Consider the following 27,962-nt stretch of genomic DNA (forward strand, 5'->3'; position numbering starts at 1 on the left):
TTAGGTGATCAGTGCAACAAAAAAGTAAGTCATACTCCATTTTCTTCTCACAGTGACAGTAAAGACCGCTGACACCTAATGCAGAAATGCATGTGAAAGGAAACAGTATTAACTGAAGTACATATTCTCAGTTACTAAAATATATGGAATGGTCACCTTGCTTACTTTCTCACTTTCCTGATGGCAGGAACCTGTGTCTTGACTTTCTCTTAAAAACTATAGGTTAGTGGTAAATGTACATTAAGAGCTCAATGAATTCTTTATAGTGATTTGGTGATGAGTACCGTTCATTTGAATTGGGAGGGCTCTGGAGTTATTACTGTGAGGAATATATCTTGTACCATTTTCAGCTTCAGTGGAAGGTGTCTTGACTCTGCAGTGGGTCATTTTATCCATATCTTGAATGTTTAAAAAAATGCTGTAAATATCTATGGATGATTATAAGAAAAAATATGAAAATATTTGTGACATTGCAATCATATGTTAGAGCAATACAATGCTTATCTTATAGGTTATCAGAATCTTTTAAATAAGAATTAAATGGCTATTACTAAGACATTTCCAGAAGACGAGTAACAGTTTGAAGTGTTAGAGGACATGTGTGCTAAGTTGCTTCAGGTGTGTCTGACTCTTTGTGCCCCATGTTACAAAGCCCACTTTACTGTAGCCCACCAGGCTCCCCCGTCCCTGGGATTCTCCAGGCAGGAACCCTGGAGTGGGTTGCCATTTCCTTCTCCAATGTATGAAAGTGAAAAGGGAAAGTGAAGTCGTTCAGTCATGTCCGACTCTTAGCGACCCCATGGACTGCAGCCTCCCAGGCTCCTCCGTCCATGGGATTCTCCAGGCAAGAATACTGGAGTGGGCTGCCATTGCCTTCTCCGATTTATTAAATGAGTGAATATATAACATAGCACAAAGATTTGATTTTCTAAATGACAACTTTGACTATAAAACTGATCATTTTCTTTTATTCATTGTATACATATATTGAACCAGATATGGTATATAGTCTTATGTGGAGCTTATACATAAAAAAATTGAAGATAATTTATCTTTTTGAAAACCAAAAATTCTGTTTTCTACCTTTGCACTTGTTAATTATCTGGTTCAGTTGCTTTGGCTAAATCCCACTGAAAATGACCAAAAACTCGAAAAGAGAGGAGAAGGAGAGAAGATTTAAGAAGTGTTTTTCTGCCAGTTTTAAAAAATCTTATTTATTTAATTATTTTGACCTAGTCAGAGAATATTTTCCTAAAGAAATTTATAGTCTCCATAACTTGACAGGCTCAGACTGTATTTCTAAACAGCAAAGGTAGAGGCCTGATCAAAAAATAATAGTAAAAAAAATAGACATATGAATGTGAAAAAAGTGAAAATTAAAAGTGGTAAAATTATTAGCAGTTTTTTTACAAATGACCTTTGAGAAAAATTAAAGATGTCTCCCTGGTATTTTCTCAGTAAAAAAGGTTCATTCTTCTATCCACAGCCTCTTTAAAGTTATTCTCACATTTGGAAATGATTTCTCTTGTTAGAACCTAGGAAGATCAATAGAAATAAACAAAACTAGTTACTGTCTGTTTTTCGCTCAGATTAGAGAAGCTTAACTTTCTGCTTAAAATATAAAAGGTGTATGGTTTTAAGCTACAAAGAAATCTGCAGTTTAATCAATTTACTTTATTTAAACTGTTTTCTTTATTCATTTGAGTGAATAGACAAACAGTGGAGTCACTGCTTTCAACCTGGTCTTGTTTTTGTGGTAACTAAGCATGGTTCTATTTCCTTACCCCAGAGAATCCGCCAGCGTGACCTGGGATATTGAAGAGGTCACTCTGTCTGACGAGGGCGCCTATGAGTGCCTTGCTGTCAGCAGTGCGGGGACTGGACGGGCACAGACGTTCTTCGATGTGTCAGGTGATTATCACAATTGCTTGGCAGTTGCCTCTGTATCAGTGCAGGTATGGAAATGGGATGTTTGTTTACCAGGCTTTGCTGTGTGTCAACTGTGTGACCTGCCTTGGACCAGTTAAGAACTCAGTGCCTTGGTTTTCCCACTGTAAAATGATGATAATAGCAGTAATAGTCTCTTTTTTCACAGAGAAATTATGAGGATTAAGTGAGAAAGTATATGTTAAGCACTTAGAATCAGGCACATAGAAACAACTAATAGACATGAGTTTTTAAAAGTATTGTTGTTATTATTGTAGGGGTTTAATATTTTGAAATCCCCATATGGCATTCTCCTTTGAGAAAACAAATGAGAGATCCATTTTTAGAATAGCAAGGTTCAACTTTCCCTTTCTCTTCCCATATTTATAATATGCAAAGTGTTTTTGTGAATGGATTCTGACATCTGAGTTGATGACAATAAGTATCACATTCAAAAACATAGGACCTCAGTGATTACAATATTGGTATTGAGAGGGACAGAAGTCATGCTAATTAATTCACATTTAAATAGTAAGTTTCCTGTAAACGCTTCCCTGGTGGCTCAGAGGGTAAAGCATCTGCCTGCAATGCGGGAGACCCGTGTTCGATCCCTGAGTCGAGAAGATCCCCTGGAGAAGGAAATGACAACCCACTCCAGTATTCTTGCCTGGAGAATCCCATGGACAGAGGAGCCTAGTAGGCTACAGTTCACGGGGTCGCAAAGAATCAGACTCGACTGAGTGACTTCACTTTCTTTCTTTTCCTATAAATAGACAGGGCTCTGATTATATTATCATTTTTCCTCCAATCTCCCAGAATTCTTGAGAAACCAAAACAACTGCCATATATTATCAGTGATCAAGATTAAGCCACTACTCAACATGTATCTAGAATTTATTGGAAATGTTGTTTTGACTCAGTTATTTTCTGCCTGCCTCATAGCCCAGGGCTAATGTGTGTTTAATAGTAACCCTATTCTGACCTAAACGTGCCTGTGGAGTTTTCTTATAACAATATCTGAACTATCAGTTTGTGCATCTGAAATGTCAGATGTGCATTTTCTTGGAAAAATTTAAGACAAAAGAAGCTTTATAACTGTAGGACTGTTTAGAAGCCCAGAGTTTACGTTTATTATCAATAAGTTCAAGCTGAACTTTTAAACTGAGGCATGCAAGCCTGTTCTTCTTGCAGAAAATTATTTGTATTCTCTTATTCTTAGAAAAATAAAGTTTGTCTTCTTAAACAATTTAGCAAGTTGACATACATCATAAACTATTCATTTTTTCATCTCCAGTAATTATGAAAAGCATTGGAATCATGTCAACATTCCTCAGCTTCTGGGAAAACAAACACTTGAGCACTTGAGTTTTTTCCCAGCAATATTAATTAAGAGAAGGACAATAGGGAAAAGAGATTTCAGTGAGTGGACTCAGGCGTCTCGCATAAATAACTGGGAAGTGCCAGAAAGGCTTGTGAACTGACTGCTAAGAATTTGGCCCTATGGTGTCAGTAACTTCTGAATATACACACTACACATGCCATTGTAGTGTTAATCTGTGCCAGCCAAGCCATGGTATCACCAGGAAGTTGTACTATGCCAAAGCCAGTTTTCAGGAATTGTATCCCATTTGCTTAATTATGAAAGAGGAGGCAGAAGTATGAATGATATGGCAATTTTGGAATTGGAAGAGTGGACATTTCTTTCTGAACTTTTTTTTTAACCTTCAACTTCTACCCAGGCCCTGGCTCAGCCATCCTACTGTTCCTACTAACTAGCACAAGAGAACCAGCTGTTTATTCATAGGATAATTCGGTGTTATATTTTGACAGGAGTGTTGGGAAGCACAGCATGATGGGATGGTGATGTTTTACTGGTGTCCCTGTGGACATTATTTTATAAAGTCACCCGAGAAATGTTTCAAGGAAAACTGAAGTTCTACCAATATGTTACTTCTATATTTTCAGCATTTCCTTCCAGCCAACAATTTTAAGGATTTTAGGTTCATTGGAAATACTGATCTTGATAATTTTAAATGCCAAATGAGTGTAAAAAGAATTATACTTCTTTTTTATTGCATATAAACATATAGAAACTAATGAACAGAACTGCAGAAGCAGGAAAAACTCTTTACACCTGGCATTTGGTACTTTAGTACTAGTACAAAGTTATATTAATTTTCTCTACTGAATTTATTTATTAGCATATTGTCCCTACCCAACACACACACACACACACACACACACACACAAATTTTGGGCTTAGGTAAAATTGAATCCAGAAAACTTGTCAGGCAATCTTAAATTATAATTACAGGATACTCTTTTAGAACAGGGTAAGACATGGAAATAATATTGTACCACCTCATCACTTTGTAGCTAAAGCAGCTGAAAGATGACATGGGTTGGTGGTGAGAAGTGGATTCCTGGCCTCCTGACTTTCAGTCCAGTGAGCCTTAATGTCACAAGGCCTATACTTATCATTCTTGCTCAGTTTTGAGATTCCACCTCTGGTCCCCTAATCTTAGCCTCAGCCATTCTTTCACTTAGGAATGGCTACCCCTCATCCTATCGGGACCAGGCTGTTTCCAGTAGTTTGTTATCTTAGCCTCTCCTGTAAACTGCCGTCATTCTTCTTCTTCATCTCTCCATCACCACCCAGTTTATTGATGGATGCATAAATATTTCAGTGTGCATAATGTTTATCATCTCCAGATATTTATGCAGCAGTGGTATTGGGTGTCATGTTTAAAAGCTCTTCTACCGAAGGAGCCGCGGGGCCGCAGCCCTGCGCGCCCGCCATGGGCCCGCGCCGGAGCCGCAAACCCGAAACACCAAGGAGGCGCCCCGAGAGCCCGGCTCCCGCCGCCCGCCGGCCGGCCCCGTCCTTAGGCACGTCCTCCCATTCACCTGCTCGCCGGAGATATAGAATCCTGAAGGAGATCCGAACTCTTCAGAAGACCACACACCTGCTGTTAAGAAAGACCCCCTTCTGCCGCCTGGCAAGAGAAATATGTGTTCAGTTCACTCGTGGTGTGGACTTCAATTGGCAAGCCCAGGCCCTGTTGGCCCTACAAGAGGCGGCAGAAGCGTTTCTAGTTCATCTCTTCGAGGATGCCTATCTCCTCTCCTTACACGCCGGCCGCGTCACGCTCTTCCCGAAGGATGTGCAGCTGGCCCGGAGGATCCGAGGCATTCAGGAAGGGCTTGGCTGAGCTCTGGCCACCCGCCCGAGTCTCTGGTTGATACCAGAGCCCCTGCCTGTAGCCAGGACCAGATCCACGGAGTACAAGGTGTTGCCTGGACTTGCTCTCTTGGAGCAAAGCGTGCGAGTTGCTTTCATAGTTAGTTTTTTTTTAGAAGACTGCATGGTTTTCCTCTGTAACAGAGGTAATATATGAGAGAATCAACACATTCCAGAAATCCTGAGAATAATTTTCAGATGAAGAGACTCTAAGGTTGACTTCACTTTGCAAATTATTCATGTGACTGATGATTTGGAAGACATCAGATTTTTTAGGTTATGGGCAAAAAGGATATTTACTGATTATTTTAAATCTTCTTGTACCATTTAAATTTTTTACCATATATATTTACTTTTATTTAAAACATGATGGAAAAAATAAGAGAAGACCAGTCAGTTGCATGGAAGAGCCTGGTGCATCCAGCGTACAAATCTCTGTCCTTCAGATTGACTTCATCATTAACAGCAGAAGCAAGTTCGTATGTGGACTATACCTGTCAACAGATTATACAGCTTTTCAAAAACTCAATTGGGATGAAAATAGAAAATTGTTAAGGTTTGATGTTCTGGCTCCTTCTGGTAAATTCCTGCCAAAATCATTCAGAAATTCCAACTTGTAGCATTTATTTTATTCTTTATTTGCAAATCATAGAAGATGTATCATAATTTATACTTCAGAATTTTTCATTCCAGGATTTTAAAGAGCCTTTTCAATGTTTTTACAGGTATTTTTATAACTTCCTTATGGAGAGATAATAGAAATAATTCTTAATGGAAAAAATTTGAAGGAGCAAAGTTACTGTTATACATAGATTATACTATGTTTTGTTTGTTAGCCTTAAATCCTTCATTTGGACACTTTGCCAACAGCCACAATTTAAACAAGAGAATTGAGGGGTGTATCTTTGCCTCCAGTGGAGTAGAGAATGAGCCAATAAAATCCTTGCCCTTCTCTTGTAACTGAAAGCAGTTTAAGAGACTTCCAGAGAAATAGTAAGTGCTATCCAAAGACATTTAGGTATTGTGTGTGATGAAAATGATTAGTGAGGGCGGATACTAATAATGATGCGTCAGCCAATTGAATTCAAACTAAAGGGAAGGACCAAGTTCTGTTGTTTGATAAATTTTAACCCTTTATAAAAACCTTTTCCTGTTGGACATCAACTCATTTTTATGTAAACATTGGAATAAAGCTTATCTATTAATACATTTAAAAAAATAAAAAATAAAAAAAAAAAAATAAAAGCTCTTCTACCCCTGGATGTCAGTAGAAAGCTGGCGTTTGACATACTTGAATATATATTTGAAGAGGAAGTAGACTCTAAGGCAGATTATGCAAGCAGGAGAGTTACTGGGGAGTTTTCTAGGGAAGAGCACCCGCAAAGGAGTGGAAGAAATTACATTATGATGCAACCGCAACAGGGGCCTCAGCTGATCCTTCAGGGAGCTTTGACGCTGGGATGACCTTGACTTGAGGCAAGAGAGCTGTGTGTTTTTCCTTCATAAAGTGGTCCCCAGAAGCGGGCAGCAGTGGAAAGGGAGCCTGACTGGGCCTGTCAGCTCCCATGGCTCTGAGCTCAGTAGTCAGCAAGCAGAGCAGTTAGGGGAATGAGTGCCTAGGTTCTTGAGAAGGACCAAGGTGAGCACCTGGCATCCCCTGTATGCTGATAATATGAGATTTTACAGTTTCTAAACATCCCTAGTCTAACTGAAGAAGGTTGTTTAAAAAGAACAACAGCAAAAAAGGAAACTACACAATACATTTTGTGGTCTTCAGGAAGATTTTGATAGAGTATTAACACGTATTCTTAAATGCTCACTTCTGGGTCTTTGGTCCATGTTGTCTTGTATGTTACAGTCATAGAGCCTTGGTGCTAGAAGGGTCTTTTGGATTACCCAATTTAATCATCTCATTTTTCAGGTAGTGAAACATTGTGAATATATTGGCTTTTCTAGGGTCGTCCAGGTAAATTTGGATAAAATTAGGCAGCCTATGTTTGCCCGATTCAGCAGGTAAAAATACAGGATGCCCACTTAATGTGACTTTCATATAAATATGTCTCAAAATATTTCATGAGAGATACAAAAATATTATATATTATAATTATATAATAATATATAAAGCATATATTATACAATAATATTCAATACCTGAAATTCAAATTTAGCAAAGCATCCTGCATTTTATTTGTCAAATCTAACTAGAATTCAGTCAAACCTTTCTTACTTTCTCATATAACTCTCTCCAACTGATTCATTAACTTTTCATAAGAGGTTTTAAAAACATAGCAGAATGGTAAAAATTATGGATTTTTAAAATAATTTAAAATAGCATATATTCCTCTAAAAATGTTTGGAAGACAAAGATAAATGTAAAGGAAAATATGAAAAAATATACATATTTCCTTCTCTCAGAAATAACCACCTATGGTTTTGGCATATTTCTTCCAGGTTTTGTTTTAGGCTTTAGATATTTATCTGTATGGTTTTGAATAAAGTTGGATTCTGAATAGCTGATCCTCTTCCACATTTCAACTGAAACAGATGCATGGCTTTCCGGCTAGTTTTTTAATGCTGTTATTGCCCAATAATGTGTTGGGGTGGCAGGTTATTTTAAAGCTTTTGGGCAGAGTGAGCTTTACAGGGCATTTAGGTTTATCCTCAAACCTAACCAGAGCAATATGTGATTTTCTCTAGAAATGCTGATTAAATATTTAATCGGTAAATGGCTTTTGACCACATCTGCAAGGAGCCTGCCTCACTCAGTGCCTTTTGCATACGTGGTCCTATGTATATAATTTTATTAAAAGTCAGTCCCTACTGTTAACTTGAATTTCTTAAACATTCTGCTGCTTCTCTGGGGGAATATTCAGTTTACTCTACTGTTGCACTGCGTCTTAATGAGGTGATAATCTCCTTAAAGCTGACGCCGTTGTATCTTTGCCATATCTTCCATCCTTCATGTGCGGTTTTCTTTAAAACACTAAATCATGGTTTTAAATTTAAAAATCCATAAATGCTACTTTCTTCAAAATTTGACAGACTCTGCAATGCTAAATCTGCATAGTCATATCCTTTTGCCATGCCTCTTTGATGCTCACAGCTGTAATTTATAGATTTGGGTTTTAGTGTACTTTGGTATGTAAACATGCATTTAAAGCATTTTTCAACTAGGTGATAATGAAATTCTCCAGGCCAGAATACTGGAGTGGGTAGCCTTTCCCTTTTCCAGGGGAATCTTCCCAACCCAGTGATCGAATCCAGGTCTCCCGCATTGCAGGCAGATTCTTTACCAGCTGAGCCACAAGGGAAGCCCTCCTGATCACCCCGTTTGTATTAATGAGTAAGTTCTGTTGTGCATCTTTCCTACCAGATATTCAATACATTCTCATTAAAATTTTAAGCCACCTCTATGAATGAGTAAAATGACTTCTGGATCTTTCAACTTGAATCTTCTTGTTTCCCACAGAGCCCCCGCCAGTCATCCAAGTGCCTAGTAATGTTACAGTTACTCCTGGAGAAACCGCAGTTTTGACGTGCCTTGTCATCAGTGCGGTGGATTACAATCTAACCTGGCAGAGGAATGACAGAGATGTCAGGCTGACAGATCCAGCAAGAATGAGGATCTTGGCTAACCTTTCCCTGGAGCTCAGGAGTGTGAAATTCAGCGACGCAGGAGAGTATCGCTGTGTCGTTCGCAATGAAGGAGGATCGTCGACTGAGTCCGTTTTCCTCACAGTGGAAGGTACTGTGCTGACGGTGACTTCTGAGTCACTGTATCTTTCTCTTTTCCTTCTTTGATCTCTACTCCCTTACATTGTCCATCCAAGGTCCTCTACCCAGACAATTACAGTTTTGAAGGATAGAATGCTGTGAATCTTGAGGGTCTGAAGGTGAGTGAGCTGGAAACTAAAACATCACTAGCAAGTAGCTAACCTTAAACACAGTTAATCCTAGTAATTGAAGACCTTTATTTTAAGGGAGTAGAAATAGAAATAGTCTCCGGATGATTTAATAGTTTTAAACTTTCTTATCTATTTTGTGAACTTGGGGAAAAAAAACTGTTTTAATTGGTTAAAAAAAAAAAGCAAAAGTTCCTAATTTGAGTGCATTATTTGGATATTTAATTTACTTTTATGGTTTTAATTAAGTTTTAAGATGTTTCCTATCAAGGTGAAATTTTATTGAAACTTTAACAAAGCTGTTTTTACCTTATTTATCTTAGACACATACGCAGAAACACACACACACAAAGGGCACTCTCTGAAAATAAGCTAATGATAAACCAGTCTTAATTGTCTGTATAGACTAAATGAGATGTTCAAACAGCTAAAAGCAAGTGTGTTAACACTGTGGTCTAACTGATACTAAATAGGTTTTTATTCCAGATTAACAAATGAGGATCAGAAGCTATTCCCAAGTATCTCTTTCAGTAGAATCCTATTTGGCTTCTAAACGTCTCTAGAGTCTTCATGTAATGAGCAACTTACTGTTGGCAGTTTTGCACTATTTAGCTGAAAGGTTCAGTTGCTGCCTTAGGAGAGTATTTTATTTCAAGTCCTTGATGTGGGAGACTGATTGCATCAGAATCGGGTCTGGCTACTTGGTTATGGTACTAGAAACAACTTTATAACATGCCTCGCTTGGTTATAATGTTGTTGTTTAAGAAAGTTACCACTGAGTTTCCAGGTTAGCTCTTGGAATGCTATTAATGGCCAAAAAAAAAAAAAAAAGTGAAACTACCATGAGACTTAATAAAATGGTTGACATCTGATTCTGGGTTTCTCACTGGTATTTGAGATATATACTGCAATCTGACTGTATGACTGTGCGTCTTTCGTTAGTTAGTTGATCTGCTGAAACCTCTGGGGATGTTGCTTTTGTAAATGGTTCACTGCATTTCCACATAGTAAATGGCCTAGATGTTTGAGTCAATACAAGTAGTAACTTTAGTTACTAGAGTTTTGGAAGTATAAGTATTTTTTACTAAACTGATTATTTTAGATAGGATACATGCTGATGGACTTCTGAAATATAACCTTGGTTCTTTCCCTTAAGCCTGTTACAATGGGATTTTAAAATAGAATCAGAGCCTTCCTTGTTTCCCCAGGTCAACTGTTAGTCCTTTAGTATTGCTTAGTCAGTTTGAACAGTGGTTCTCAAACATTTATGGATGAAGACTTGTCCAAGGAACTTTTTAAAAAGCAAATTTCTTACTTCATGCCCAGAAAATTCTGATTTCACAGGCCTGGGTTAAGGCCTGGAGATCTGCATTTATAACTGATCTCTCAGGTGGTTTAATGGACAACAGTTTCCAAAACAGTATTTGAATCTATTCTAAAGTTTGAACCTATGACATAGAAATGCATATTTTTAAAGGAAACCCTAAAACTTTATCACAGGCCTGGGTTAAGGCCTGGAGATCTGCATTTATAACTGACCTCTCAGGTGGTTTCATGGACAACATTTTCCAAAACAGTATTTGAATCTATTCTAAAGTTTGAACCTATGACATGGAAATGCATATATTTAAAAGAAACCCTGAAACTTTATCTTCTTTGTGGTATATAGACTTATTATAGCCTAACAATTTAAATTCTGAGGGTAGATGTCATAAAATATACAAAATATAAATTAAAAAGACATATGTCGTCATATGATTACTGGTTAGCTTGCATAATCTCTGCCTGCACATGTGCTAAGTCACGTCTGTCATGTCTGACTCTGCAATGTCATGAATTGTGGCCCACAGGCTGCTGTGTCCATGGGATTCTCCAGGCAAGAATACTGGAATGGATTGCCAGACCCTTCTCTGGGAGACCTTCTGTCTCAGAGATCGAACCTGGGTCTTCCACATTGCAGGCAGAATCTTTCCTGTCTGAACTACCAGGGAAGCCCCTATGTATAATCTCTATTGGTGTAAATCTGTTTAAAGGCCTTATTTTATGGCCTGTCTAGTTGGTCTTGAGTTTGAATGAACAATTTTCGATGAAAAATTAGGTCTTAAAAATCTAACAAAACTAGATTCTAGAATTTGATGGCACCGTTTATTAAAAATAAGACTCTAGCTATTATTATGCCCTCTGATTATTTTATGCTTGAATACATTATTGAAAAGCAGTGGATAGTTGATGAAATAAAGTGCTGTACCTAGGATTATAATTCATGAGAATATAAGATACTTTCCAACCATTGACATTGAAACAAATTATAAATTAATTTCACTTTTATGCAGTTACATGTTTTAAAAAGAATAAATAAAAAATAGTTCAAGAAAGCTTAAAAGATATAACAGCTACTTGGATTGAATATACACTTTAGGAATATTTTTCTTGCTTACAGGAGAATCAGTAGCTTAATTTATAACCTCATTTATCTTGCTCTGCCTCCACAGATCTGTTTGGAAACTTTTTCTATCTGTAATACTTTTAAAAGTTAAATATCCAGGCTTTACAAGTTTTGTTAGTAGTTTTATGAAATATAATTAGCAAGAATTTTCTGGTTAAAAATAGCACATGTCTAGCTACTGCAACCTTTTCTCATTAACAGTAAAATATAAAGACCTAAAAAAGACAAAAGTGAAGAATACCAAAAACCAGTTTCAGTCTACAGTGGCAAAAATTGGGGAAGGAATTTTATATATTACATATCAAGATTGGTGTTTGTATAAATGAATTGAGTGGAATGAAAATTTCAATCAGCAGTCCATCTTTTTTATGTCCACATGAAAGCAGAGAGCGTGTATCTTTGTTTCTTCATGTCTTAGTTCGCTTCAAAAAGAAAATGTTACCCTTTAGGAAGCCAGCATGCTATCTACTTAAACCTATCAATAGCAATAACCAGCTAGTTAAGAAAACAGTAGGACAGAAAGTGGACAGGAAACCTGGCACCATGTAAAAAATTAACCTGAGATATATTTCTCATGAAATGAATATAGAAACATTGATGGGAATGTCAGCAGGGAGTTTAGAGACAAATGGTAGCAGAGGGAGTTTCCCTCCTCAGCCAGAAGGGCATCATGGATGAGCATCAGGCAAGGAGCTATGCGCATCAGACTTTTAGCCACAGAGCTATAGGGGGTTCAACAAGAATATAAGTAGACAGAGAACAAAGCTAGGTCCCTTCAAATACTTTGTTTTCTGACACTGAGTCTGGATAGAAGTCACATTATTTGAGGATTAATAAACAGAAAATTGTCAAATACAGCAAAACAGGAGAAAAATAGAACATAGAACCTAGGAAAAATTACTGGGGAACAAAACAATGGGGGATAGACTTAGAAGAAATAGGTGCTTTGAAAGTAGCAGTTTATTTCTAAAGACTGGAAAAAATGTTTCACGTCACCAGTGTCTTTTGAAATGATCTATCCTCTTTAAGTGGGAATATATATTTATAAAGGAAGAACTGGCTAATATGAAAGGACAATCACAAGTGTCATGGAGGAAATAAAAAAGGATTTGATTTTTTTGTTTTTTTTTGGGGGGATTTGATTTTTAAAGTGCAATATTATAATGCAATCTGAATCAGAAATACTGAGGAGCAGGGTTTCTACCACTAAGAATAAAATCAGAAATGTGCTGAATAAACTTGAGAAGTCCTTTCAGAATGTTGAGGAAAAGGACTAAGAGTTGAATAATATGACTCTTAAGTAGAAATAAAAACAGAATGGAACTTTAAGGTTTATAGGTATATAACATTTAGGTGCTCAACAAAAACAAAAGAAATAGGCGAAGATATAATTGAAGAAAACTGTACTAGAGAGGAAAAACAAATTGTCCATAGTGAGCAAATCCAGCAAGATCAGTGAAGGGAGAACTTCATCTAAACACATTCTGTATGAAATTTCAAATTACTTGTATAAGGGGAAAAAACTCCACAGCATACAGACTCAACCAGTATATTATAAACAGGGAGAAAATCAGACTGGTACCAAACTTCTCAGGAATGCTAAAAGCTGGAAAGGAATTGAAGTGGATGTTTGTCATATTTTGGCTCTTAAGATCTGAATGTGTTCCCTAATTTGGAGAGGAATTCTTTACTACTTTTTTTTTAAATAGGAGTATACATGCTTTACAGTGTTGTTGGTTTCTGCTTGTACAACGAAGTAAATCAGTTATATGTATACATGCTATCTCCTCCCTCTTGAATCTCCATCCCACCCATCTAAGTCATCACGGAGCACTGAACTCAGCGCCCTGGGCTAGCGGGTTCCCACTAGCTGCCTATTTTGCACATAGCAGTGTATATATGTAAAACCTAGTCTTCAAATCCATCTCACCCTTCCCTTCCCCCCACCCCCAGGTCTACACGTTCATTCTCTACATCTGTGTCTCTATTCCTGCCCTGAAACTAGGTCCATCTGTACATTTTCTAGATTCCTCATTCATGTGTTCGTTTACAATATTTGTTTTTCTCTTTCTGACTGACTTAACTCTGCGTGACAGAGGCTAGGTTCATCCATGTCTCAGCAAATGACCCAATTTCATTCTTTTTTGTGGCTCAGTAGTATTCTATTGTATATATGTACCACATCTTCTTTATCCATTCATCTATTGATGGACACGTTGTTTCCATGTCCTGGCTGCTGTTCATAGTGCTTCAATGAACATTGGGATATCCCTATCTTTTGGAGTTATGGTTTTCTCAGGGTGTATACCCAGTAGTGGAATTGCTGGAAAACAAATTTATGGTTATCAGGGAATAAGGGAGAGGGAAAGATAAATTGGAAGATTGGAATTGACATGTACATGCTACTATACATAAAGTAGATGACTTGTAAAGACCTACTGTATAGCATAGGGAATTTTATTCAATACTCTGTAATAACCTACATGAGAAATGATCTAAAAATATAAAAAATATAAATATATATAGGTATAACTGATTCACTTGGCTGTACACCTGAAACTAATAAACACTGTAAATCAACTATATCCCAATAATTTTTTTTTTTTAAAGAAAGTGGAAAACAAAAGAGATCAGATAATTACCTTTCCCTAAACCCTTGTAGGTCACATTACCTAGCGTCAGCCCCTCAGATGCTCCCTGTGGGATTTTTAATTTTTACTGAGACCATGGACATTTAAAAGACTTCAGTTTTGGCAGCATCATAGGATTTTGAGTCCAACAGCAGCAGAAGTAAATGATCCAGTGGCCTTTTTCCATCACTTTAATTTCCCTCACTGACTGTTAGGTTCATTATCAATTTATCAAAAGAGCCTTGAAAGGAAATGCTGATCTCAGAAACTGGCTGTCGAATCAGTTTCACTAATGAACACGAGAGAATGTGAATGGGTTGATATGCTTATTTCATCGTGCGAATTCCTCACTCGGGAGATAATAATGTAACTAGACACAGGAAATTTTTTAGAAAACTGTTTACCTCAAGCAGGGTTTATCACAAGATTTAGAAGTACAGCTGTGCAAGCAAAATAACAAACAAATAGAAGACATTCATAATTACGCTAGGAGGAAAAAAATCTGGGTTGATATATACATAAATGTGGTTATTGGTGTCAGTGAAACTATAAGTGACATTTTTACTTTGCTTTTCTGTACTTGAAAAAAAGTATTTAATAGATATGAATTGTTTTAAAACTTTGTATAAATAGGATTTTAAAAGTTTTGAAAATTCTGACATTAATTTTATTAGGGACATTAAATTATGTGTGAGTAATATGTTTGCCTTGTTTCTTTGCTAAATATTCTATAACTTTGTTTTATAGCTTTTATATTTAAAATAAGATAAAATTTAGAAAGTCAATAGGAGATAATGTAAGAATATGGAATGATTAAAAATTTAAATTAGGAAATAATAATGCTTCTCAAAAAAGTGTTGTTAGAAGTTTTGACAGTATAAAAAATCATATTTAAAAGCTTATGGATCTGAAATTTAATAGGATTGTATCACAGAGGCATCTGTTTTAAATCATTTCTGAACCAAAATGAGGAAAAGAAAAAGGAGAAATGCAGAGTATCAATTGATAATTAAATTAGGTTTTCTTATAATGAATAGCCCAGTAAGGGAGTCTTGAAATCCTCTTGTATTTTCCCTTTGCATGCTTTTCACAGGAGTACATTTTGATTTATAGAAGTCTGAATCCATGTTTGAAAAATAAGAATTGAATTTAATTAGTTCATCTGTTTTCCTAGACATTTTAATACATTGAAGTCTTCCTAGTTAAGCTTTTATTTTTGGAGGTTGACCTGAGACACATATATGTCTGCTTTAAATACCAGTGCCCTAAATCATTCTCTTAAAACTTCGAAATCATTACTGGTTGTCAAAAGTTAATTTTATTCAGTTCCTTTGTTCTTTGATGTCTCAGTGTGAATCAGCACACATGAGTAAGATGCTGTCTTAAAATACTAGGTTTTGCTGATTCCTGTATTAGGGATCAGATAAGGAAGATGTTTCAGGCTTTAAGATTTGAAGGACAATATTCTAGGGGTATTTTACATCAAGTATTTCCTGCAATGATATCCAAGGAATATGTAGTTTTCCTACAGAAATATTTGCTTTCCTAATTCTATCTAAACTTTATGAAGAGAAAAGTTTAATATTAACTTCAAATGATGAATGTATTCTACTGACTCCATGGTTAGGGGCAAGCTTCTGTTATAATATGATTCAATTCCATACAGTTAAAATGTAAAAAAAATTAATATTACGCATTTCATTGTTTTTGTCTTTCATGCAAAGTATCTTTATCTTGCATAGATCTTACACCCCTTTTTAAAATGTATTATTTTTTAGACTTTTTAATTTGTCCTGAGATATAGCCAATTAACGATGTTGTGATAGTTTCAGGTGAATAGCAAAGGGACTCAACCATACATATGCATGTATCCATTCTCCCCCAAACTCCCATCCCTTCCAGGCTGCCATGTGACACTGAACAGAGTTCCATGTGCTGTATATGATCCCTGTTGGTTATCCATTTTCTATATAGCAGTGTGTACATGTCCATCCCAAATTCCCTAAATATCCCTTACCCCATCCTTACCTGCTGGCAACTATAAGTTCGTTCTCTAACTCTATGACTGTTTTTTTAAGTAAGTTCCTTTTATCATTTGTTTTTATATTCCACATTATAAGGGATGTCATGATAGTTCTCCTTCTCTGGATCTCAGATCACTTTAATTGTAGATAGAAAGAACCCTATTTCTCTAAAACTTAGAAGACAGAAACCTTATTAAAATGTTTTTAAATGAAAGTTACAAGGAAGTTTAAAGAATTAGTTATTTACATTATAAAAGAAAAAGAAAGAGATACGATGACATAAAAAATACTTCAAGTATATGAGAAATTATTATAAAGAAGTTTTACACCAAGGACATTATAATTTTGAGCAAAACTAGACCATGAAAAAAATGTATATTAAGCCAGACCTAATGGATTTAAGTCAGCTAGAAAGATGTCCAGATGTCAGGGAGGTTAAATGATGGAACCGGATACCTTTTACAGTGCAGAGACTGCTGGATGAGATAGGACAGATGAATCAGCAAGCACTTCAATCCACTGAATTATCCAAATGAAACTACAGACACTTAAAAATGTTTGAGAATTTGTGACATATGTTAGGTAACTCTCACATGTTGTGTGTATTTGTTTTAATATCTGTACTTTACGCATAAAGACGAAGAGCCTCTGCGGAGTTAGTGGCTTGCCCTAGGTCATAAAGCCAGCAGGTGGCAGAGCCTAGATCTGAACTAGGTCATTCCATTGTTCTGCATAATATATAGAAATGCCTGCACATGCAATTAACAGGCCTAAGGCACAGGTGGGTAGAAGAAAGTTTAAAAAGAGAAAGGATTCTTCAGTATCTGTAGGAGAAGGAAATGGCAGCCCACTCCAGTACTCTTGCCTGGAGAACCCCATGGACGGAGGAGCCTGGTGGGCTGCAGTCCATGGGGTCCCACAGAGTCGGACACCACTGATCGACTTCACTTTCACTTTTCACTTTCCTGCATTGGAGAAGGAAATGGCAACCCACTCCAGTGTTCTTGCCTGGAGAATCCCAGGGACGGGGGACCCTGGGGGGCTGCCGTCTATGGGGTCGCACAGAGTCGGACACGACTGAAGCGACTTAGCAGCAGCAGCAGGAGTATCTCTAGGAAAGTGAGTACGGAAGTAAATTTTTTTAAATAGAAAAGATACAAAGTGTCTGTAAATTCCTGGCACATGAGTCACAAATAACTGGAAATCTAAATCTAAATTAAAAAAAAAATGAAACAGGTTAGTGGACCTTTGACTTAAGTTCTGGTAGAGTGGCCGGTGAGGAGCAGCCTAGAGGAGAGAACAGTCTGGATGCACGCAGAGAGCCTGTAAGATGACCGGACTGTAAGCCGCGTTAGGGCACGGCCCAGTGTTCTCGTTTTGTGTCTTTATGCCTGACATAATGTTTAGTTTTTAATTGATGTATAGCTGCTCTACAGTGTTCGTTTCTGCTGTAGAGCAAAATGAGTCATCCGCACGTGTACAAAAATCTCCTCTTCCTTGGGTTTCCCTCCCGTTTAGGTTGCGACAGAGCGTTCGGTGGAGTCCTCCGTGCCTTACAGCCTGTTCTCATCAGCTATCTAGAGCAGTAGGATTGCACGCGTCTGAGAAGACTGAAGGAGAAGCAGAGTGCTTAGTTAGGCAAAGCAACTATTGCCAAGTCTGAAAAATCCTTCTGTCAGAGCATGTACTAAAACTTTATTTGATTCAGAAACATTGATTAATGTTTCTTTGAGTTATTTTATAAATTAAGAATTCAACTAGGAAAATTGTTTCTAAAGTTTAGATATTTATAATATGGGAAAAACATAATGACTTGCTATTTTTATACATGAGGAAGGAGCTTTGACTATTATAAATAAAATAGGAATTGGAAATAATGCACAAAGTGGGAGCACTTACTGGTGCATCTGCAGAAGGGTGTGATATGTTAGGGGCATTTGATTATTGTGACTACAAAACTGATCACTGTTATGTTGATGGGATCCTCATGTATGCTATTAATTTTCCCATAGTACTATCTAAATCATGCTACGTCAGGTATATTTTTTCCCATAATAATGAAATCAATACTGAAACATACGAAGTGCTTTGACTAAAAATAACTTTTTAAAAATGTATCTCCTTTGTCCATTCATTCATTCTTGCATTCACCAAAAGTTTGTGCTAGGCATTCCGCTCCCTGCCAAGAATATAAATGAGAAGAAGATGACATCCTTCCCTTTAGTAAGTTCTAAGGAGAAGACATAAGTAGATTTTCAAAATACTTATTACCAAAAAAAAAAATATTTATTACCCAAGGGGATAGGAACTTCACCAAGATACTATCTCAGTAATGAGTGGAGTTTGAGAAGGGCTTCATTCAGGAGATGGTGTCTGAAGTATCTACTAGGATATGAGTCAGTATTTGTCAGGTAGAAGTCATGAAATTCTTTCCATATGGAGAACACTACACAGAAGAATGAGGACACAGAAATATGGGCTTGCTGAGAGTAAAGGCAAGGCTGAATAGGGAGTTGTTTTCCCATGATAGTGTGATTTTTCTTTTTCCTGCCATCTTCAATCATCTTTTCAATATACACATAGAAGAATCATTTAGGTTTGGGGTTATGTGATGTTGGTTCAGCAAAAGACAAAGTAATTGAGAAAAGTGTTTGTAGTGATGCTCTGTGGAGTTTAGACCAGATCAAGAAAGAACAGAGGGTTAAAGGCATGGTCTGATAGATTGAAATAAAAAAAGAAGGTTCAAAGGAGTTGAGGCCATGATGAACTTGGTGAAGGGAAACGTGGGAGTCAGGAAGTGACAGCTGGAAGGATGGGAGGTTGTGACTCAAATTGGACTCTGGAGACCAAATGTTCTTCCAATCCCATTGTGAGTTGCTTCCCTGATAAGATAAGTAAGGTAGCAAATGAATTTGTCTAGCAAAATAAACAAATTGCCAGATTTTAAATTTTTTTCCCTTCAAGAAAAATGCTATGTAGATCCACTTTCATATGCTTTTGATTTTATGACTGTTGCATGATAATTTGTAAAATAATGCCTTTTTTGTAAAGCATGTAACCACATTTTTTAAAAGACTTGTTTTTTTCAGAGCAGTTTTAGCTTCACAAAATTGTCAATATATAGTCTTCACCTGTTTAAATTGAATTAAGCTAAATCAGTGTGTTTTACTGCTAATGTACCCACCTACTGATAAGTTATTGAGTTAGTGACCTTCTCTTGAGATTTAATATTTTTTCTCTAAATTCACAAAAACTTTTCATAATGATGGAAATGTTGTGTATCTGTGCTGTCCCACATCATAACTACCAGCTGTATGTGGCAGTTGAATACTTGAACTATGGCTAGTACACATAAGAAGCCTGTTTGTGAAATTTGATTGAGCTTTAGAATTTTTAAATTTGAATTTAAATTGGCTTGTAGGTAGTTGATACAGCTCTAGTTTTTCTGGAGAAAAAAGGCAGATATAGAAAGAGCAGAAATTTTAGGAAACTTGTTGCTACTGCCATGTAGAATAACCACTATCATAATTCCTTTGAGTTACTGCCATTCAGCAATAATTGTACCATTTTGGAAAAGTTGTAGCCAGGCCTTCATGTTTCCATTGATGAGATTTCATTTGAAAATGTTGCATTTGACTCCATATCTTTGGAATTTCAGTACTCTTGACTCTTTGCCCAGGTAATTATCTCTGTTTTGTTTGTTTGGCTGGTTAGTTTTACATTTTTATCCTTTGCTTTTTGAAAAGAATCCCTGGTCACTTATGCAAGCTGACTAGTAGTCCTGAAAAAACATAAAAATCTTAGTATATTCCATTGCCATTTCTACTCATTGAAGATTGAGGAAAAGTTAAGTGAACAAGCATATCTATTATAAATCATTCTTAGTGACATTGTGTTAGTTTCATTATGCAAACTTCACATTTTAAAATTAGCTGCCACTAAAACTAGCTAGAGTTATCTTCCTCCTCAGAAACTGAAATAATAATACATTTTCAATCAATATCAATATGTTCCAAATAAATGAGCTTTATCAGTAGATATGCATCTTTTAGAATAGGACACAGCTATTAACTGCAGTTCTTAGTACGCTCAGTGAGAGTCATTATGAAAAACCTTTTGAAGCTAGTTTTTTCTGTAGTAAATACCGATTTTTAGAAGGATCATAGATTTTGTAAAATACATTTCAGGCTGCAGGACTCCATGGAAATGAAGTTCTGTAATTAAATACTAATTATTTTCCAACTTCTCATGTAGCATGACTTGATGTTAAGTCATGCCAGTATTTTAAGGGAGTATATTATTCACAAAGAAAAGTATATTGGGGAACAGTTGTAAAACAGTTTTATTATGTGTTCAGAAATGCAAGTCAATTAAGTGGTTGGACTGAATGTAGGTTTTAATTATCTCTAAAATGAGGATCTTTACTTAGCTTTTCTTGTGAGACTTCAAGTAAGAAAAGAAACAATACTAAAAATTAGTTAATGGAGTATCTTTCTTCTCATCAGTCTTAATTCTTCATGATGTAAAGTTATCGTTAGGAACATTTAGAAGTTTGGTAATCTTACATCCCAGAGATCAATTTACAGCCTTGAAATACTTTTTTTTTTTTAAAGAATGTAATTTTTATGCCTATTTAAACAATTGATAATCCATAGTTCTGTTAGGTTCATTTGGGGCTTAAATCCTTTTGGAGGAGGGAAGTAAAAGCTTCTAAAACTTTACAATCCTATTTCTTTTGAACATGAAAAGTGATTGAGGTAAAAATCCTTTCATGGTTGATTCTGTTAATCTAATTTGCTTTGGGGGGTAAGGAAAGCTCTAGATCAGGAAGTAGGGTGCTTGAGATCTATTTTCAGGAATCATGTCTCTCTCTCTCTCTCTCTCTCTCTCTCTCTCTCTCTCTCTCTCTCTCTCTCTCTCTCTCTCTCTCTCTCTCCCTCCCCCCCCCACCCCACTCCCCTTTTCCCCAGGCCACACAAACACAATTTATCAGTTTTTAACATTGAATTTCCCATGCCTTTTTTATTTATGGACATCTATATAGGACACATTTTCTACAGCCTGATGATGGAATCAGTGGGTGAATGGCAATACTAATAGGGATCTGTGTGAATGATCTAATGGGAAGTTTCAAGTTCAAATGGAATTATCCCAGATGTAATATTTTTCTACCAAGGTGCCTCTCACTTACCCTATGCATGGTTAGTTCAGTTCTTCACTGCCCCTCATATCACTACCTTTTTTGTTATCTCCACTAGCATCATCCTTATCCTCCTTGTGATGCACATGCCTAAACTAAATCCATAAAAATTCTCTTTTAATGGACTTCCTTTCTTCTGATTTTGTTGCCCCACTCTACTCCATAGTACCATCAGATGAATTTCCCCTAAATATTAATTTAAATGTCCATCTATTCAAACCCTTTTGGTGGTTTCCTAATTACCTTGGAATAAAGTTTACACTCCGGAGTCTTCCACAAGCTAACTTTCTTTTAATAATACTTTGAGTATTTTATCTTCACCCTTTATTCACATAAAATCATGTATGGTGAAGAAAAAACTAAAAGTGTTTCACTTCAATATATGAAAACTATTTACCCTAAAAGAATTAGATATTCATGTGCCTTTTCTTTTATTCACATTTCCTTAATATGGATAGCTGAATACTTGAACTAGCTTTTGAGGGTTCACCTCTAATTATTGATGACAAGTAGATAATCTGTTAGATTAATTCTTTTATCCATAAAATATTACTGATGCTGCTATATTTCATGTCAGAGTAGTATCAGGCAGATAATTTTTGGTGTTAGTGTATGAGATTTGAATTTTTCATTGTATAGAATTTCTCAAAAAGATAGATAGGTACTACTCTTATCCTGTCTTCAAGTTTCCAGAATTGAGGTTTTGTTTTTTGCCGTTTTTTAAGTCTGTTGAATTTGTTGCAATACTGGCTTCTATTGTTTTTATGTTCTGGATTTTTGGCTGCAAGACATGGGATCTTAGCTCCCCAAACCAGGGATTGAACCCTCACCCCCTCCATCAGGAAGTGAAATCTTAACTGCCAAACCACTAGGGAAGTCCCTAGAACTGAGTTTTTATGGTCACTGAATGTTTTCTGTCACGCTCCATGTTCATCGTACCTTCAGTGAATTCCTGTTTCCTTGGTGCATCTGGCGGGCTACAGTGCATGGGGATGTCACAAAGAGTTGGACATAGCTGAGCATGCGCGCTCACACACACACACACACGCACACACACACACAGAGCTGAGTGGCGGGCTACAGTGCATGGGGATGTCACAAAGAGTTGGACATAGCTGAGCATGCGCGCTCACACACACACACACGCACACACACACACAGAGCTGAGTGGCGGGCTACAGTGCATGGGGATGTCACAAAGAGTTGGACATAGCTGAGCATGCGCGCTCACACACACACACACACACGCACACACAGAGCTGAGTGGCGGGCTACAGTGCATGGGGATGTCACAAAGAGTTGGACATAGCTGAGCATGCGCGCTCACACACACACACACACACACACACACACGCACACACACACACAGAGCTGAGTGGCGGGCTACAGTGCATGGGGATGTCACAAAGAGTTGGACATAGCTGAGCATGCGCGCTCACACACACACACACACACACACACACGCACACACACACACAGAGCTGAGTGGCGGGCTACAGTGCATGGGGATGTCACAAAGAGTAGGACATAGCTGAGCATGCGCGCTCACACACACACACACTGCATGGGGATGTCACAAAGAGTTGGACATAGCTGAGCATGTGCACTCTCTCACACACACACACACACACACACACACACACACAGAGCTGAGTGCACACAGACACACACACACACTCAACTCTAGCCCCTGCCCAGTTACTTTCCACCGCTATGTGATTTCTTTCCCTCAATTCCACTTCTCATGCGTGAGTCACAGGCATGTCCTGACTGCCTCCAAATTGCATCGTTTTCCTTCTAGTTCTATGACTTAGCTCCCAGAGCTGTTTGACTTTAATGCTCCCTACCTATATCCTGTTGCTCTTATTGTTGTTCAGTCGCCAAGTCATATCTGACTCTTCGCGACCCCGTGGACTGCAGCATGCCAGGCTTCCCTGTCCCTTACCACCTCCTGGAGTTCACCTATATCCTACTTACAATGAAATGCTAAGCCCTCCTTTCTGAGTATTGTTAATCTCTTTTTAACTGGCATTCTGTAGAACTTTTATATACTTTTTTGCTGTGCAATTCTACACTTAGTCATGATAAATTTCAAGTATCGTGAAATTTTATTTGTTTTCCCCAATCATATTATATGCACTATGAAATACTTACTGCCCTTTAAAAAAAATCATAATGCCTTATACAGAGAGAAAAACACAAGTGTACCCAATAGATGTATACTCCTTAATTGCTGAATGGACTTCAGAATAACAATAGCAGACTCTTAGGAAGATTGAGTTCACCAAGTTTATCTTTCATGTTTCCATATTAACTTCAATGGATTATTTGAATCACATCACCAATTTTAGATTTAATTATATAGGTACTTTGCCTGTTACAGTACATGCTAGCATGTGACTGCTTATAAAACCATATTTTCTAACAAAATCTGATAATGATCTGGTGAAAAAATTTATAGAGATGTTATCATTAAGGTATTGCTTAATCTAGTTCACCCTAATTTAAGAATTCTATCTTGTGAATTTTGCAAAATTTTATGATAAGCTAAAACAGTTGATCACTTCAGTAAATTTCCAAATGCTTTTTACTCGTCAGGGTTGGGAATAAAAATTAGAAAAAGTGGAGTGGTATTTATTTATTTGTAATGGGTTTTAGATTTTGTTTAAAACAGACTAGGGACTGCCCTGGTCGTCCAGTGGTTAAGACTCCACACTTCCAATGCAAGAGATGTGGGATCGATCCCTGGTTGGGGAAATAAGATCCCGCATACTGCACACCGTGGCCTAAAATGTAAAACAAAAACAGATGCTCTTCCTGTTTATCTGGAAAGAGAAAAAAATCTTCTGTTGGCTCCATTGATTGCTCCTTTGTGAGGAAGATTGTTGAAGCTGAACACAGGCATCCTGGTGAAATTTTTACACAGACATTGTAGAGCTGATATTTCCTCCACAATCACGTGCTGCCACATGGAGCTCAGAGGGCCAGACAAAGCCTCCTTTCCTCCTCCTCTGTCTGTATAAACACGAGAAGTATTTGTCTTCTGTGGTGTCAAGAAAGGGCAAATATCTGTCACTAATTAGACCATGTCACTGGAGAGAATTTTGCAATAAAAAAGGAAATATTTCTCAAGCTGATTGATGAAGTAAGTCCCTAATGACCAGAATTACTTCACTAAGATTGAAATTGATATTATCAGAACCATATGCTCATTACATCATCACAGCTCTTTTTAGCATGTGCCAGGTGGCATAGGTATTAGTCTTTTTTCATCAGTAAAACTAAATTTGTCTATTTTTATTGAAATTTCTAATATATTTTGAATATCTGGAAGCATCTCAAATTTCAGAGGAATCAAGTAACATATGATAAGTATTATCTATTACTGGGATGTGTAACTGAATACTATATGCAAACCTAAGAATTGTGATCAAGTTTCATGTGTAAATGTCTGGATAATACATTTGTACATACATATTTTAAATACTGTGGTACTTATTCTATCATCTTTGTCATACACTGCCATATAATGGAATATAAATAATAGCAAAAATTACAGAGAATCTATTATGTGTCAGGAATTTTTTAAGTGTTTTATGTGTTCAACGGACTTCCCCTGTGGCTCAGATTGTAAAGAATCTGCCTGCAATGCAGAAGATCTGGGTTCGATTCCTAGGTTGGGAAGATCCCCTGGAGAAGAGAATGGCTACCCACATCAGTTTTCTTGCCTGAAGAATTCCATGGACAGAGGAGTCTGGCGGGCTTCAGTCCATGGGGTTGCAAAGAGTTGGACTTGACTGAGCAACTAACACTTTCACTTTTCATGTGTTCAATATATTAATTCCACAGTAGCCCTATGAGTTAAGATACCTTTATTATCTCCGTTAATTGGATGCTGTGGATTCAGTTCAGTTTATTTCATTCACTCAGTTGTGTCTGACTCTTTGAGACCCCATCAACTGCTTCCCTGTCCTCACCAACTACCAGAGCTTGCTCAAACTCATGTCCACTGAGTCCGTGATGCCATCCAACCATCTCATCCTCTGTCGTCCCCTTCTCCTCCTGCCTTCAATCTCTCCCAGCATCAGGGTCTTTTCCAATGAGTCAGTTCTTTGCATCAAGTGGCCTAAGTATTGGAGTTTCAACTTCAGGATCAGTCCTTCCCCATGAATATTCAGGACTGATTTCCTTCAGGATGGACTGGTTTGATCTCCTTGCACTCCAAGGGACTTTGAAGAGTCTTCACCAATACCACAGTTCAAAAGCATTAATTCTTCAGTGCTCAGCTTTCTTTATAGTCCAACTCTCACATCCATACATGACTACTGGAAAGACCATAGCTTTGACTAGACACCATGTTTCGACTTTGACACCATGGATTATTTAACCATTTTGTTATTTTTTTTCTTAACCTGTAAAGTGACAATAACACTCCACAGGGTTATTGAGGAAAACAAATGCTGGGTCTGGAGTTAGATACTTGGCACATAGGTACTCAGTAACTTCTGCCCTCCTTCCTATTTCAGTGAACTGACTACTAGAAAGAGATTTAGTCCCTAATTGTATATAATACACTTTTGTGTACAATATTCTGTGAGATCTTTGAGGTCACCAGGTGTCAGAAACATAATAGGTACTCAGTAAATATTTGTTTTATGAAAGGATGAAAGCAGGTTTTCCTAAGTACTCTAAATATACCAGTGGTGAAAAATATGTTAAATTATTGTTTAAGTTATTCAAATCATTACCAATGTCTGATTAAACCACCTTGAAGAGAAAGGCTTTAAGTGTTGTCTTTGATAATTTCCTATCAGAGGCATAACATCAACAAATCAGGCCCAATTACCAATAACAAGAAATTTGCCTCCTGTGTATTAAGATGATGTTGAAGATCTTTAAGAGTTTGTTGAGATTTTATCTTCCTTGGTCTTTGTAGTCAGAGCCGTGGCTGTTTTCATGCTCTTATATAAGATGCATTTTGCCAACTTGAGCAGTAATAGTATGTTAAGACACCTAAGTCTTAGAGTGGTATTTTTCATTCCTAGTATCCTAATCTACATTTAACATTTTAAAATCATGGGTGGGGAATTATGAAAACTTACATATTTCTCTTGTGGTTAAAATATAAAGAATGAGTTAATGCCTTGTTACCTAACAGAGTGCCACGTTCCCATCACTTTGGCTGATGAGCAGTAAGTTGTTATTTAGGACGATGGTGGTGATGATAATGGCGATGACTGTGGTATTGAAATGAGGTTGAAAACCAACTAAGAATGGATTACTTCTCCTCAAAGCCTAAAAGTAGACTCTTGACTTTGATGAAATTGAACTTCTTCTTACTTCATGAGAGCTATCTTATTAAAACAAGATGAGTTTTTTTCCCCTAGGAATTAAAAAAAAAAAAAATCTGACAGTTGAAATAATTATGGTGAGAGATGCCAATCTCCTAGCAGGAATCCCACTGGTATCTGAATATCTGAATCTGTAGTTCAGATATCAACGTGAAAATAAATGTCAATTTCCCAAACCAAGATGTAGAGAGCTATTATCCAATAAAACCTGGATATAGAGTACATCCTTATTTAACCCGATCAAGTAAAAGCTGAATCATTCTGATCATTTTTATTCAACAGTTATTTGGTCAAAATGCAGTTATGCGTGCCTATGTTTGTTCATATTCTTTCTGATTTTCCTATTGTCAGCAGAAATATTCTTTCCAGGGCAGTGGTAAATTTCTCACCTTCTGTGGGATGATGTCATTCCATATGTATGTTGCACACAGACTTACTTCATGACCCTGAACACCACCCTATATCCAGGCTTTATTGGAGAAATGACCTCTTAGCTCACTACATCCTGGTTTGGGTAACTGACATTTATTTTCACTTTGATATCTGAACTACAGAGCCTACCAGTGGGACTCTTGCTGGGACGGATGCCAAGCCAGTTCTGGCAGAGGCCACTGGAAGGCATCGTGTTTAGCCAGAAATCCCAGGAGCTGCTGAATCTTTGCAGCAATCCTATATCAAAATGAGGTAGATATGAGAAACCTTTTATTTTGGGAAGGTGGGAGTAAATGTGGGTATTCAAAAAATTCCAAAGAGAAACAAGTGTTCGTTTTTTTCCACTTCTTCCCCTGAAGATTGTCCACAGCTCTCCTACAACATGTGTAGTCCTCCGGCATTTCAGAATTGATGGACTCCAGATGGAATCACAGTTTGGACTTACTGGCTGTGGCTAGTCTGCCCTTGACCTCACACATTTCTCTAGCCCTCTGTTTACTAAGAGGAAACCATAGGATAGTATTAGCTATCAACCAAGTCTGCTGGCTGGAAAAACCCTTAAACATTAACTTCAAAGACAAAATTATTTGAAAAACACAATATAAACAGGAAAAAAAAGGGGAGTGAGTGATTAGAAGCCGCTAGCAATTAGGCACTAATTAGGTTTGTTCTGTGGTGTAGCTGCCCAGTGGCACCGCTTGTATCTCTTTCAAATGCATAGGAATTCCTTAGGCTAGCGTGTCTTGGTGAAGCCAAACCACAATTTGCAGACTAACTTATTATGAAGATACACCACAAATATATCCAGAT

General features: G+C 37.1%; 2 protein-coding genes across 7 annotated transcripts in view; both read left to right on the forward strand.

Annotated features, from left to right (window-relative positions):
• The window catches only part of HMCN1 (hemicentin 1), a 517,313-nt gene that overhangs the window by 212,177 nt on the left and 277,174 nt on the right, over positions 1–27,962 (forward strand). For all 6 annotated transcript variants that reach the window (XR_010663324.1, XR_010663323.1, XM_065936211.1 and 3 more), the window contains exons 10-11: positions 1,790–1,911; positions 8,637–8,912. Coding sequence is in view for 4 of the 6 variants with exons in the window: in XM_065936211.1 (XP_065792283.1) it covers positions 1,790–1,911; positions 8,637–8,912 (398 nt within the window). In the remaining 2 variants the exon portion in view is untranslated. The remainder of the gene's footprint in view (positions 1–1,789; positions 1,912–8,636; positions 8,913–27,962) is intronic.
• Positions 4,695–6,406, forward strand: LOC136169436 (histone H3-like centromeric protein A). The gene has a single exon (XM_065937192.1). It carries the CDS (start codon positions 4,725–4,727, stop codon positions 5,136–5,138), a length of 414 nt encoding a protein of 137 aa, XP_065793264.1. The 5' UTR covers positions 4,695–4,724; the 3' UTR covers positions 5,139–6,406.

Source organism: Muntiacus reevesi, chromosome 5 (assembly GCF_963930625.1).
Source record: "Muntiacus reevesi chromosome 5, mMunRee1.1, whole genome shotgun sequence".
Lineage (NCBI taxonomy): Eukaryota > Metazoa > Chordata > Mammalia > Artiodactyla > Cervidae > Muntiacus > Muntiacus reevesi.

What these genes read in the sequence shown, in the direction of transcription:
- LOC136169436 (XM_065937192.1), top strand. Translation starts at nt 4,725, where the DNA reads ATGGGCCCGCGCCGGAGCCGCAAACCCGAAACACCAAGGAGGCGCCCC.